At 42.6% G+C, this 14,959-nt stretch overlaps 1 protein-coding gene across 1 annotated transcript in view; it reads right to left on the bottom strand.

Annotated features, from left to right (window-relative positions):
* The window catches only part of DGKQ (diacylglycerol kinase theta), a 278,163-nt gene that overhangs the window by 89,564 nt on the left and 173,640 nt on the right, over positions 1-14,959 (bottom strand). The window contains exons 8-13 of the mRNA XM_089670873.1: positions 11,481-11,581; positions 10,427-10,650; positions 2,973-3,063; positions 2,572-2,626; positions 1,688-1,749; positions 1,168-1,318 (exon numbers count right to left, since the gene is read on the bottom strand). Coding sequence (XP_089526999.1) covers positions 1,168-1,318; positions 1,688-1,749; positions 2,572-2,626; positions 2,973-3,063; positions 10,427-10,650; positions 11,481-11,581 — 684 coding nt within the window. The remainder of the gene's footprint in view (positions 1-1,167; positions 1,319-1,687; positions 1,750-2,571; positions 2,627-2,972; positions 3,064-10,426; positions 10,651-11,480; positions 11,582-14,959) is intronic.

Raw genomic sequence — 14,959 nt, 5'->3', positions numbered from 1 at the left:
TGTCATGCTGGAAGACCCATCCATGACCCATCTTCAGTGTTCTGGCTCAGAGAAGAAGGTTCTCATCCAAGATTATACAATACATGGCCCGTCCATTCCGACAAAGTCGGCCTGTACCTTTAGCAGAGAAACAGCCCCAAAGCAAAATGTTTCCACTTCCGTGATTGACTGGAAAGATGGAGTTCTTAGGGTCATAGCATTTTTCTTCCTTCAAAAACGGCGAGTCGAGTTAATGCCAAATAGCTAAATTTTGGTCTCATCTGACCACAGCACTTTCTCCCAGTCTGTCTCTGAATCATTTAGATGTTCATTGGCAAACTATAGATGGGCCTGTACATGTGCCTTTTTGAGGAGGGGGACCTTTCAGGCGCTGGAGGATTTCAATCCATGGCGGCATATTGTGTTACCAAAGGTTTGTTTGGCGACTGTGATCCCAACTGCCTTGAGATCATTCACATGCTCCTCCCATGTAGTTCTGGGCTGATCCCTCACTTTTCTCATGATCATCCTTACCCCAGGAGGCGAAACCTTCCATGGAACTCCAGACCGAGGGCAACTGATGGTTATTTTGCATTTCTTCCATTTCAGAATAATCACTCCAACAGTTGTCTCCTTCTCACCAAGCTTCTTGCTGATGGTCTTGTAGCCCATTCCAGTCTTGTGCAGGTCTACAGTCTTGTCCCTGACGTCCTTTGACAGCTATTTGGTCTTGCCCATGATGGTGAGGTTTGAATGGAAGAAAGATTCTGAATGAATGGAAGAAAGATTCTGTGGACAGGTGTCTTTATACACATAGGTTGTCATTAGGAGCACCTTCTTAAATTGACAGGACTAATATGTGTACCACATGAGCACATAGCCTGTCTGTGGGAGCCAGAATTATTTTTGGTCGGTAGGGGATCAAATACCTATTTTACTCACTGAACTGCAACTCAGTTTATAACATTTGCATCATGTGTTTTTTCTGGATTTTTGGTTGATATTCTGTCTCCATCATTTAAAATACAGCTATGACAAAAATTATAGACCTTTCATTTCTTTGTAAGTGGGCAAACTTACAAAATCTGCAGGGGATCAAATAATTATTTTCCCAACTGTATGCAGTCAATAACAGTTAATTTAAAAAAAAAATTATGAATCTCAGTTATGTCACCTACATTCACTTACCTTTTATTCCTAAGCTATCTTTTAAAATATTTGTGTATTCTTCCCCAGACAGCAAACCTGGCAAACCACTGACCAACAGCTCTACTTGAATAACAGGCTTTGTATTTTCTTCCAAATAAAGCCTGGTTTGGCTCATTTGACGTATAGATGTCTGAAATATTGCACAATAAAAGGTTGTTAATTTGGCTAGTTTAAAATTACAATGAACACACTGTATTACTGTATGTAAATCTGACAAGAAAGTTAGAAAAGGAATTACTCTCAAGCAGCCTGTATACAAAATGGATAGAGAAAAAAAATGGCATTCGGTACATAAACATATCAGTTACCAGCCAAGTTTACTTAAATGAGTCACCCTATATTTTCTAGTGATTAGATTTCCCTGCTGAAGGTTCTTTGCCCCCAACAACTTTAGTGCTTTGCTTGTTCATGTCTACCTTGTGGTGTGCTTAGTAGAATCTCTGCAGCAAAATTGAAAAAGTAGATTTGGTTAAGTGCTTGAAAAAAAAATAACACAAACCTTGCGAATATCTTTTAATCGGTCCAGCATTAACTCTTCAACTGGAAGCACCATTCTCTGCACTATCAAAAGACAGACTATTAATAACAGTTGTCATTACAAAATGCTGTGAGAATACACATAGCGATCTTCTTTTTGTATTGCTTAGTACAGAAGGGACCAACACAGTATGTGTGCAGGTATATAAAGCTCATTTGTTATTTACAGAAAGTTTGACAAATATTATGTTTCAGAAATGCATATGCTCAGAGCTGTTCCTGTAGCAGAAACAGTGCTGGGATGATGCAGATTATTCTTGCCTGTGCTATTTCCACTAACCATAAACTGAAAGCAGCTAAAACCACATTCACACTGGCACTCCTGTGCTTACCTTTTTTGAATGCAGAAATTATCTGGGAAGTATAAATACATTTTATTCTCCCCAGCTCACTTTTTTTGCATTTAAATGTTCTTGCTTTAAAGCAGGTTTAGAGTTTCTAAACAGACCTCGGATGCCCACAGAATTCAATTTTCATTAAATACAGCTAAACCACCTACAGCTAAATGCAGGTAAATGTACAGTGTGATTGGCACCGCTGAAAAATCATCACATGCATACAGAATTCTCCTCCAGGTGCATATAAATGCACGTTTGAGAGTCCCAGTGTGAATGAGGTCTACAGGGTTATAGGGCAAGTTAAAAACTTGGTTTTCCAAGAGCCTCTTACCCCTATGCCTGTGAAAAAAAAAATGAAAGAAAAAAGCATAGGTGTTGCTTCTGCCTTCAACATCATTTTCATTTTCTAACCTGCAGTAAAAATGCTGCACAGTTTCACAAAAGTCTATATACAATGCCTGCTGTGTTTAACCATTGGCCTCACAGACTTAAAATTCAAACTTCTTACCTTGCTTACTACCCAGAAGAATTTCCACCAGCCTGAAATCCTCTAGATGTTCCTTCTACAAAGAACATGCAAAACCAATGTAAGAATGGTTGTATATACATTTATAAATGAAATGTAGAAGACAGATGGCCCATTTATATTGTAGTATTGTGGCTGCATGTGGTAAAATATTTTACATGCGTTACTGAACAGCACAATAAGGCAAAAACTGTAGTGCATTTTCTTGCCATTCATTTTGAATACTGCCCCCAATGCACTATTCCAGAAGTGGGCAACAGACCTGAGCTGTTGCCATGCTTTGCAAGACCATACAAAATGAAAAGGCTGCCTTAACGCAAAACAACAGTCCAAAGAAATGTGAACAGCCACTAAATGGTAAACTAGAAAAAAACTGGTGATACCTGACGGCCAACTTGTAACAGAACTTCCTGAATGACATTCTGCACAGTGTTCTCAGAATTCACAGGAATGGAAATATATGCCACACCAACTCTAAGAAAGAAAAGTAAACATACATTACAATTACTGCCAATTTCAGTTATAGACTTCTCATATTTCATAATATGATCCCACCTACAGTATTGGACAGAATATAAATAGTGCCCTACCATCCTTCCAGAGTGTCCTAGCCAGAAAACCTGACTGCAAACATTCAATAAAAACAGTCAATATACTAAAAGTGGCATACCACAATTCAAAATAATAGCTTTTCAATAAAACCAGGTCAAGATAAGAAATCAGACTGTGCTAACCACACTGTGAAGACACACCGTGCCCTCTTGAACCATGCATACTGCACTTATCTGACAAGGCATCCTCATAACAAGCCTAACTTGGCAATCTCCCCATAGACACATACCGTGTTTCCCCAAAAATAAAGACACTGCCTTATATTTTTTTGGGCTCAAAAAAGAAAAAAAAAAAAAAAAAATCACACTAGGTCTTATTTTCGGGGTAGGTCTTATTTTTTGGTGTGTGTGGACAGGGGGTGCAGAGGTGAGCTGCAAGTAGTTGTAGATGAGGGCTACTATAGCGAGGGCCAGCTGATGACAGTTGTGAGCTGCAGTCAAGTGTTGCAGAGGCGAAATGACAGGTGAGTTTCAGACAAGGTTCAGAGATGAGCCACAGAGAGGGTGCAGAGCAAGCTGTGGCCGGGGGGGGGGGGGGGGGGGGGGGGGGTGTAGAGCTGAGCTGTGGCCGGGGGGGGGGGTGTAGTAGAGCTGAGCTGTGGCCGGGGGGGGGGGTGTAGAGCTGAGCTGTGGCCGGGGGGGGGGGTGTAGAGCTGAGCTGTGGCCGGGGGGGGGGGGGGGGGGTTTGTAGAGCTGAGCTGTGGCCAGGGGGGGGGGGGTGTAGAGCTGAGCTGTGGCCGGGGGGGGGGGGGGGTGTAGAGCTGAGCTGTGGCCGGGGGGGGGGGGGTGTAGAGCTGAGCTGTGGCCGGGGGGGGGGTGTAGAGCTGAGCTGTGGCCGGGGGGGGGGGGTTTGTAGAGCTGAGCTGTGGCCGGGGGGGGGGGGTGTAGAGCTGAGCTGTGGCCGGGGGGGGGGGGGGTGTAGAGCTGAGCTGTGGCCGGGGGGGGGGGGTGTAGAGCTGAGCTGTGGCCGGTGGGGGGGGGGGGTGTAGAGCTGAGCTGTGGCCGGGGGGGGGGGGGGTGGGGGGGGGGGTGTAGAGCTGAGCTGTGGCCGGGGGGGGGGGGTGTAGAGCTGAGCTGTGGCCGGGGGGAGGGTGTAGAGCTGAGCTGTGGCCGGGGGGGGGGGGGGGTGTAGAGCTGAGCTGTGGCCGGGGGGGGGGGGGGTGTAGAGCTGAGCTGTGGCCGGGGGGGGGGGGTGTAGAGCTGAGCTGTGGCCGGGGGGGGGGGTGTAGAGCTGAGCTGTGGCCGGGGGGGGGGGGGGGGGGGTGTAGAGCTGAGCTGTGGCCGGGGGGGGGGGGGGGGTGTAGAGCTGAGCTGTGGCCGGGGGGGGGGGGGGGTGTAGAGCTGAGCTGTGGCCGGGGGGGGGGGGGGTGTAGAGCTGAGCTGTGGCCGGGGGGGGGGTGTAGAGCTGAGCTGTGGCCGGGGGGGGGGGGGGTGTAGAGCTGAGCTGTGGCCGGGGGGGGGGGGGGGTGTAGAGCTGAGCTGTGGCCGGGGGGGGGGGGTGTAGAGCTGAGCTGTGGCCGGGGGGGGGGGTGTAGAGCTGAGCTGTGGCCGGGGGGGGTGCAGAGCTGAGCTGTGGCCGGGGGGGGTGCAGAGCTGAGCTGATTTCTGCACCCCCCCAGCCACAGCTAACCTATGCACCTTGTCTGCAACTCACCTGTTAATTTACCTCTGTAACATCTGACTGCAACTCACCTTTGCATATCCCCCCTCCCCCTCCACTGCCTTCATATGGTTAGCTAGCTTTGCAAAACACAGCTGTCAGCAGCCAGCCCCTCTCTATAGTAACTCCCGTTTTGGGTCCTATCTTTCCACACAGTGCGCAATGCGCACTCACCCACTGCTCCGCCTCTTCCACACTGGCCAGCGATCACCCCTAGGGCATCGGCTTCCATGCATTACGATGCAGGGCAAGATGCCCGCCACGCCCCTAAACACAGTGCACCCACAGATATCTGTTCCTTCCCTGTCCCACAGTAAGTACAGAGGTAGGGAGGTTCTGTGGGAACAGATGGTGCTGACACTTACAAAAGGGACTGTCACTTGCAAACACAAAAGCCACGCTTCTGTGTTTATAAGTGACAGTAGATATTGGTGTGCATAGGGCCACAACTAGGTCTTATTTTTGGGGTAGGTCTTATACCAGCAATGGGCAAACTACGTATACGGCCCGGCGGACCTTTTAATCCAGCCCGCGGAGCGTGATACTGTCAGGATGGCTGTCAGGATGTGTGTAGGCGGGGCAGCGTGACGAACGCGAGGGGAGCTAGGCTCCTCTCACAGTCCGCCCTGAAGACCGGTGTAGCATGAAAATCTGTCTCCTATGAGGATCTGTCCCCCTCGACGTATCTGCACATGTGCCGGAGATCGCCGATCGGCTGCTAATGCCTGAAACTGGCACATGCGCAGATACGTCGAGGGGGACAGATCCTCATAGGAGACAGATTTTCATGCTACACCGGAACAGCGCGGGAACACGGCGAGAGGAACGCGCGGAGCAAAGGTAAGTGAATTGACACGGGGAGACTTAATATGGGGGATGAATTAATAGGGGGGATTAATTACTATAGGGGGGATGAATTACTATATGGGGGATGAATTACTATATGGGGGATGAATTACTATATGGGGGATGAATTACTATAAGGGGGATGAATTACTATATGGGGGATGAATTACTATGGGGGATGAATTACTATGGGGAATGAATTACTATGGGGGATGAATTACTATATGGGGGATGAATTACTATGGGGGATGAATTACTATGGGGGATGAATTACTATGGGGGATGAATTACTATGGGGGATGAATTACTATATGGGGGATGAATTACTATATGGGGGATGAATTACTATATGGGGGATGAATTACTATATGGGGGATGAATTACTATATGGGGGATGAATTACTATGCTTACTATTGGGGAATATTACTATACTTACTATGGATGACACATACACATCATTCATCTACTCTTGGTCCGGCCCCCGGGTCCAATATATGAACCCATTGCGGCCCTCAAGTCAAAAAGTTTGCCCACCCCTGTCTTATACTTTAGCAATTCCCAAATATAGTACTAGGATTTATTTTCAGGGAAACGCGGTATGTTTCAATTACAAATGTTAAAGATGGGATTTCCTCTTATTTTCTGTCGTGTCTTCAGCTAAAGAAGGAATAAGAACTATCCCTAGTGGGAAACAGGTAGCAAAAAATACCTGAGAGGGGTTTTAGCCATTCCTTACTTCATCCACAATTACAAAAATGGTTTTAGATATACTTTAAGAGCTTGCACATTCATCCTTACAGTGTAAACATGCAGGAGTGTTCTGATGTTTCGGAGCCCCTGGTGATTCATACAGCCAGCCATAGGCATGAATGAGTGTAGGCTGCTGTACACAGGTATGAACTGCTACTTGCATAAAATGGCACATGCATACAGACAAGTCTGAAGTCAGAGAATCTGCATTCAGAAAGTTGTCTGTGTGCAAACACCACTTTACATAGGTCAGATCATGTCTTCGATTAAGGTAGTCATCAGGAAAAATTAAAAATTTATATTAAATAATTTGATTTGTAAGATAGGCTATGTGATGGTAAACTTTATATCTACAACTAGTTTTAAATACCTAAATTGTTCAGCAATGTTTGTACTTTGTGTTTAACCCTTATTGTTTGTCTACAGATGATAATAAAATTCACATAGGCACAACTTTCTGCATGTCTGAAACTACCTACTTTCAGAAAGCAACATTTAAGTTCTCTCACTAAACAAAAATTGATATACAAAACAAAATAAGACTGGTTAGAAATACTACTTTTAAAACATAATATCTAAGAGCTCTAACATGTTTCGCCTACCATTTCTAAAAACAGCTAGCATTTATCAGAAAGGTAAAGTTGCATTTGAAGACAATTATGAATATAATATAGTAAAAATGTGTTGCTAAAACATTAAAATTTCCAAAATGCCTAGTGCACTGTAGAGGCTGTAACTGGGGCTAACACTGTGTGCAGGGACTTTTTTATTTATGAAAATTTGAGTGCATTAAGTGTTCTTTTTACAGGAAGAAAGAATAAAGACACAGCAAATATAAAAATTCTAACCCCCCTGTTGTGAACAGCATTTTAGAAATTATGTTAAGGTTTTAGCAGTTTGTACACATGTAAAAACCACAAGAATAAAGTTATCAACATCCACCACATCCTCTTTTAACTGGTCATTATAGTCTATGACAAATGTCAAGCATCTTCCTGTTTTTAAATTAAATCTTACAAGTTAACACATGAAAACTCACACTAAAGAGTGCCTGAGATGTGAAAGTAAACCTTTGAAAAGTCAAAAGCACAGGAAATAGTGTGACAATAAAATGAGACAAAATATCTAGAGTGAAAACTCATCTCTGGACATTTACAGTACATTTACCTGGTGGATCTGATTAGAACGGTGAACCTGATTGATTTGTCACTGTCCTCACTATATGCTATACATGTCTTTGCATATCATGTCATGGTTTGACCAACCATGCCTAGCTGCCTGTGTGGAAGATCAAGCATTAACTGTAACACTCTTATTCAATAAAAGGTAAGTGAAAAAAGCTTGGAGGAGGCTCTCAATACATGGCAGATTACATTTTTGTAGGTGTAGAACAGTGGTCTCCAAACTGTGGCCCTCTGAGCATTATTGCTCCCACTGGTACAAGGCAGTATTCCACCAAGGATAGAGCAATCTTCCTTTTACTGACACCAACAATGGGACACCCTTCCTACCGCTGACACCAACGATGAGGCACTATTCCTCCCGCTGATACCAATGATGGGGTACTAGTTCTCCCATGGACACCAAAAATATGGAAATCTTCCTACCATTGACACCAAAGATAAGGTGATGTTCCTCCCACTAATACCAATGATGGGACAATGTTTACTCCCACTGAAACCAGGGAAGTTTCTATTCTAGCTGGTCACACGGCCCTCTAAAGTCTGCATGATAGTAAAATGGCCCTTTGTTCAGAAAGATTAAAAGGCCCCTAGTGTAGAATAACAAAATTTTTTTTGATACAGCTTTTTTTTTTTTTTTAATGTTTGCCTGTACATAACAGGTAGCTACAGTAAGGTAAGTGTGATTAAGTCATCAATTTTTTTTGGTGCACATACAGGCTTCAGAACTGTAGCACGAAAGAAACCCCGACTGTGCGTGCTATGTGTCCACATTCCAGCAAATCATGTGCAATTATGAACAAAATATGTAGTCATGGACTTTGTGTAGACATATAGAAGAGAAACGGAGTAACGTAAAAATCAACTTGATTGTGTAACAATAAAAAATCTCAACTTGAAAAGATTTTGATTAAAATTTTACATATGGACTCGACACATTTTGGGAATTCTTATTCAGGAGCATGTGACGGAATCAGTATACTGGAACGACTCCTAAAAAAAAAAAAAAAAAAAAAAAAGAGTAATATCAATCAGCAGGATAGACTGGAATTAAAAGGTTGTGCATGCTGCCCATAGAGCTGCAAATGAGTAGACCAAGGTGAAGCCACTGCCTCTCTGGTGGGAAATTCTGGTACATTCAGTAAACAGCCAATAGTCCTGTATACATAATCATAAAATAAAAAAATCAACTTCCCAATGGGGAACCATCCAGACCCAATAAAAGTCAACATAAAGACAGCATGGTAGTCAAGGTAAATATTTTCCAAAGAGGGGGTCTTGAGAAGTATCTTAGAAACAAACTCAGTTCACATCAATCCAGTCTGTATACATCTTACAGGCTGTAGTGATGTGAACGGAGTTTGTTTATAAGATGCTTATCAGTAGCTCCCTCTTTGGAATATACAGTGGATATAAAAAGTCTACACACCCCTGTTAAAACATCAGGTTTCTGTGATGTAAAAAAATGAGACAAAGAAATAATTTCAGAACTTTTTCCACCGTTAATGTGACCTATAAGCTGTACAACTCAGTTGCAAAACAAACTGAAATCTTTTAGGTGGAGGAAGGGAGTAAACATAAATAACTAAAATAAAGTGGTTGCATAAGTGTGCACGCCCTCTTATAACTGGGGATGTAGCTGTGTTCAGAATAAAGCAATCACATTCAAAATCATGTTAAATAGGAGTCAGTACACACCTGCCATCATTTAAAGTGCCTCTGATTAACCCCCAATCAAGTTCAGCTGTTCTAGTAGGTCTTTCCTAACATTTTCTTAGTCGCATCCTACAGCAAAAGCCATGGTCCGCAGAGAGCTTCCAAAGCATCAGAGGGATCTCATTGTTAAAAGATATCAGTGAGTAGAAGGGTACAAAAGAATTTCCAAAGCATTAGATATACCATGGAACACAGTGAAGATAGCCATAATCAAGTGGAGAAAATATGGCGCAACAGTGACATTACCAAGAATTGGACGTCCCTCCAAAATTGATGAAAAGACGAGAAGAAAACTGGTCTGGGAGGCTGCCAAGAGGCCTACCGCAACATTAAAGGTACTGGCTCTGTGGTACATGTGACAAAAATCTCCTGTATTCTTCATATGTCTGGGCTATGGGGTAGAGTGACAATTCTGAAATGATTTATCTTTGTCTCTTTTACATCATAGAAACCTGACATTTTGACTTTGGGTCTAAATGGTTTCCCATGGGGAAGTTGGTCCTTCTATTTTAGGATTTTGAATACAAGACCACTGGCTGTTTACTCAATGTACCTGAATTTTCCACTCAAGAGGCAGTGGCTTCACCTTGGTCTACTCAATTGCATTCTATTAAAGATTAGGAGTAGGTACTGATTCTGTCAAGCGTGCTCTTGAAGAAGCATAACCGAAATGTGTTGAGTCGACACATGAACTGTAATTAGAATCTTTGCACGTTGTGAACCCCTATGTGGAGAGTAATTTTTAATGTGTAATAGATTTTCAATGGCACATAATAAAGTTGTTTTAATGGTACTCAGTTTATCTTCCATATGTCCACACAAAGTCCATGGCTACATATTTTGTTCATAGACAGGCTTCATAACTGCACTGGTCACTTAAGGCAACCAGCAATATTAAAAAAAAGTGTTCAGGACCTAAAACAAAGATAAGTGTAGAATTATGTCATGTAAAGTGGGAAATACAAGTAATTAAATATAGCCGAGAAATTAATGAAGACTAAATATGCAATTTATTAAAAAAAAAGAAAATAGCCATGTTGAATAATAAGCCTATAATATTTCAAAAACCTACTTCATCCATCCAAGATAGACTTTAATGACTTCTCTCTCCTTTGGTTTTGCCCTGATTATCCAAGCTTCAGGTGTCACCTCTTTAAACACTGAACTGACTTTGCCATCATCTATTGCTCCATTTCTGTTGATGACATCATCAGAGATCAATGTCTGCTGAGTAACTGTCTGAAGTTCATAATCTTGTGGGTCATCAGGAATGTAGAATGCCCTCAAGGATGCCTCCTGAAAAGAAAAAGGAAAAGGAATTACAGCACCTTAAGACAAATTAAGCATTTAAAAAGGTGAATTTCAGGTGTGTGTGTAATGCCTGGCAGATGCCCTTTGAAGCTGGAAATCACTGAAGTAGACGCCACTGCTTCAGTGAGCATCACCTGATTCCGGATACCATGTTGAGACGCTGGCATTCTGAACACAGGAGGTCGGACGCTCAGCACGGCTATTTGGAGAATGTGATGCACCAACATCTCTTTGGGAGATAAGTGAATTGACACTGATGTTAGCTATCAGCTTGTCCCATGTCAGGTGGATGTTTGGGCAAAGTAGCTGCTTGGACATTCTCGCTCTTTTGGTAAGGTGGGGTTATTGGCAGAAGTATAAACACAGATCAGATGTGGACAGGAGGGGCTGGCCTGCATAGTCAGAATATTTTACATGCCACCATCACTTAGAGGAAGAGCCTCAAAAACATTCATTCAGAAAATGCAAAGCATTCTCTGCATGGTATCTGTGCTGAGCAGCCAACCTCCTGTGTTCAGAATGTCCTGCTCAGAATGAGACCCGGAAGCAAGTGGAGACCACTGGTGTCTACTTTAGTGGTGTTCTGCTTTCCAGGGCATTGACCAGGTATGGTATATGCATAGTTACATTGGTCCAAGCTGGACCAATCTAACCATACATTGAATTCTTTATCCATAAAGACATGGCAAAACCTTCATTACATCTCACACAAAGCCAATTTCTTGATTTTACAGCTATAGGAAAAGTGACTGCTCAACTCAGCCTGCCATTATTTTCTACAGGTATAAGATAAATGGTTGAAAAGCACAGCTTACCACTACTTCTTCACTCTTAGAGATCCTTGGAACAGAAATAATCCGTGGCTGATTCCGCTTTACTGCATCGTGACCATCATAAATCTTTAAAGTCTGCTTGCCTGGAAGGCAAATCATTAAAAATCAGTTAATTGTGTAATACAAGTACAAATATGTTATGTTAACAAAATGGTTTCTGGAATGCAAGGACAATAATCTTTAAATTAATGACTGATCAAGTGTATATGAACCCATAAATTATATTTCAGTTTTAGGTAGAATTTGGCGAGTTTAAGTCATCCTCCAGTTTTCCCAAGTCATAAGTGTGACGAAGGCGGAGCCCAACCCCTGCATTTCTCACCAACTCGTGACAAAAGACCAGCCAATCTCACACTGCGCTGTCACTTGCGTAACAATGCCATCCTAAGCTGCACCCTGCACAGAGATATTCCAGCTCGCGGGAGCACAATCTATGTGCCAGCAGCCTGAGCGTGATTGTCACTGGGTTAATTAACTCCAAACTGCCACCAGATAGCTTTGGGACCATGGACCCTTCACAATGTTAATAAGAACAGATATGAACAATAAGTGTCTGTAGCACACTGTCACCACAGACAGATATATTCAGAGGATTATTATATACAGTAGAACTCTTCAAGAGACAAGGATTCTTTAGTTTGCATTAAAAGCTTTAGAGATAATTTTAACACTTTTCAAAATAGGGTTTATTAATGAAAAGGTCGAAAGGTGCAATTAAAATATTTACAAAAAGGGAGGTTACAAATAAAGAGAACAATAAAGCAACAGGGAAATAAAAAGAAAGGCGTTAAGAAGGCAGGATACTTGCAAAGTCCTTGGTTTTAGCAGAGTCCAATTGTCCAAGCAAAAAAAGTTGCCCTGGCTCTCTTGGGTGTGCCTTGGTTGATGGTAAAAAGAGAGTTTGCTTACCAGGTCCTGTCCTCCCCTCCTCTGATATCAAAAGGGTGTGGACAGGGAACAACTGGCCAATCATCCAGTTTAGGGGACGGGTGCTAGGAGGCCACCAAGTTTATGACCAAGTCCCAACTACAGTTTCATACTAATATTAACAACTTCCAGTATGTGCAGGTGGCATTTTATCAACAGATTACTATTTAGAATTATATTTCGAACCTAGGGATACCAAACACAGCATACCTTGTCACCCAGGAGGCAGAAGACTGCTTTCTCCCCTTTCATATGTGCCAACATAGTCATGTATGACCTTGATTTGTTTAGTATGATATTCTCCATTCAAATAAATACCTAATATTAATGTGTCTTGTTCCTGTTGAATTCTATGAATTGTATGTGGAATTGTTTCACTGTGGAATAGATGTTTTATGGCATGCTCTGCATTCCTATAGTCTTAATGGTCTTAGATATTATGTGTGATGGTTTGACTGAGTTATTGTTTTACGACAGGTCAGAGGGAAGGGTTTTCATGGTTAGTGGAAACACACATCCTGCCAAGACTAATTACCAGTTTACAGATCTGGCCAGGGGTGGACGCTGCATCTATTTGTGTTTTAGCTAAGATAAGAGGCTCTTTTCAAGTTTTTTTAAAACGTACAGCTACAAATTCCACAGTTTTCAGGAGGAGGGGAGGAAGCTCATTGCTCAAGAAAAACAAAAATGGCTGTCACGTACAGGTTCCATGTCCCTATTGCGCACAATCATTACAGTAAGAACTATGGGGACACGGTTACCAGCGCTATTCAGCATGAAGCCATGCTTTTTATTTTTCAATTAGAAAATGGAGATCCAACAGTAACAGAGAGGGTTAATGGCAGAATATTAAAATTGATGTGTCAGGTGTGCAAGTCAGGGATATAAGGCATTCTAACAATATTCATGAACATTTTTATAAAACAAAATTAGTATTACTTTTAGAATCTACGCATACTTAAAAAATTAGGACCATCTAGTGGAGATACTACTGAACAGAATTACTCAATAGGACATAATCCAAAATAACATTTCAGACAAGTTAACCCCCCTCCCCTCACCCTGTCTGACCTATTACTTGGAGATTTAGGGTATCTATAAGAAGCTGGGCATACCTGTATCCAATATCTAGTTTAGTTTTCTTTGTGGACATTATTAGCTACACTAAACAGGTAGTAGGATATTTGTTTTACCCTAATGCAGGGAATGCATTAAGTCGAAAAACTTTAGAACCACTGTAACCTTTTTAAGGCCACAAATGTGTCATACATTGGTGACTTTGGGGTATTACACAATGAGCCACCAGGAATGTGTAAATCTGAAAAGCTGACTGTCAGACAGAAGTGATCTGTACAGCCAATGGTTTACTTCCACACAACCTGACTACTGCCCCCCCCCCCCCTTCTCACCATGTCAGCAGACCAGGGGCCATCAGTTAGGAGGGAAAGAGATCAGTAAATGCCCGTTTGCTGATCTCCCCTTCCTGTTACTGACGATATGCAAAATGTCACTAATGGAGTACTGATGTCACTTTCTGCGATATGCACTGCATTCATTCCACTGGAGAACAGGGGTCATTTAGACTCCTGATGTCTTAATGAAAATAACTTTTCACCCAAAAATGCATCACAAAAGAGCCTTTGTGTCCCTTATATAATAAAAAAAAAAAAAAAAAAAAAACAACTGTAAAAAATGTATGCTACACTCAGCACTTAAAATCCCCTCCCCCAACAAACATGTACATGGGGGTCTATGCACAAGAAAACATTGACTGTGTTACACATCTATGCCAAAGAGCAAGCCAAAGTAAGAGCAATAATTCTAGGCCCATTTATCAATAGTTATCTCTAAACTGATGACTACAAAAAACAAATCACAAACCCATCTAGCACACTACAAGTCACAGCCTTCAAGTTCCAATGTCCAATAGCCTGCGGAGATGGGGGGGAGCGGATGGAATGAAAATTGCCAAAGGATCCTGCGGCTACCAATAGATCCAGAAAGATCCAAAAACAGCTTAAAAAACAAAAGAACAGCAGTGTGGGATTTCCGTCAGCAATACATGTAGTTTTATTGAACAATTAAAAAATAGTACACTCATGTCAAACTCTTGACAAACAGCTCTGGTGCAGATCGCAACATAGAAGCAATTCTAAGTGTGTGAACTAGATGAGCATTTTGAATCCCTCAGCTTGGCATAGCAAAGGAGTGCGTTTGACAGCTGTCAAAAACTCTGCTTATGATGACCGACACCACTGACACTGTCTTGTGGATCTCCATACGCTGTAGAAAGGGAAGAGAGAGAGGGCAAGGAGGGGACGGTAATGCATTACAAAGGACACACCTTTGAAATGCGTTACCGCCCCCTCCTTGCCTTCCCTCTCCTCCCTTTCTACAGCGTATGGAGATCCACAAGGCAGTGTGAGTGGTGTTGGCCATTAGCGGAGTTTTTGATAACTGTCAAACTCACGCCTTCGTTATGCCAGTTGAGGGATTCAAAATGCTCATCTAGTTCACACACTTAGAATTGCTTC

The sequence above is a fragment of the Staurois parvus genome, unplaced genomic scaffold (assembly GCF_062004578.1).
Source record: "Staurois parvus isolate SC_StPar_1 unplaced genomic scaffold, SC_StPar_1.0 ptg000096l, whole genome shotgun sequence".
Taxonomy (NCBI): Eukaryota; Metazoa; Chordata; class Amphibia; order Anura; family Ranidae; genus Staurois; species Staurois parvus.
Note: the sequence above shows the minus strand (reverse complement) of the source record. Positions and strands in the feature narration are given on the sequence as shown.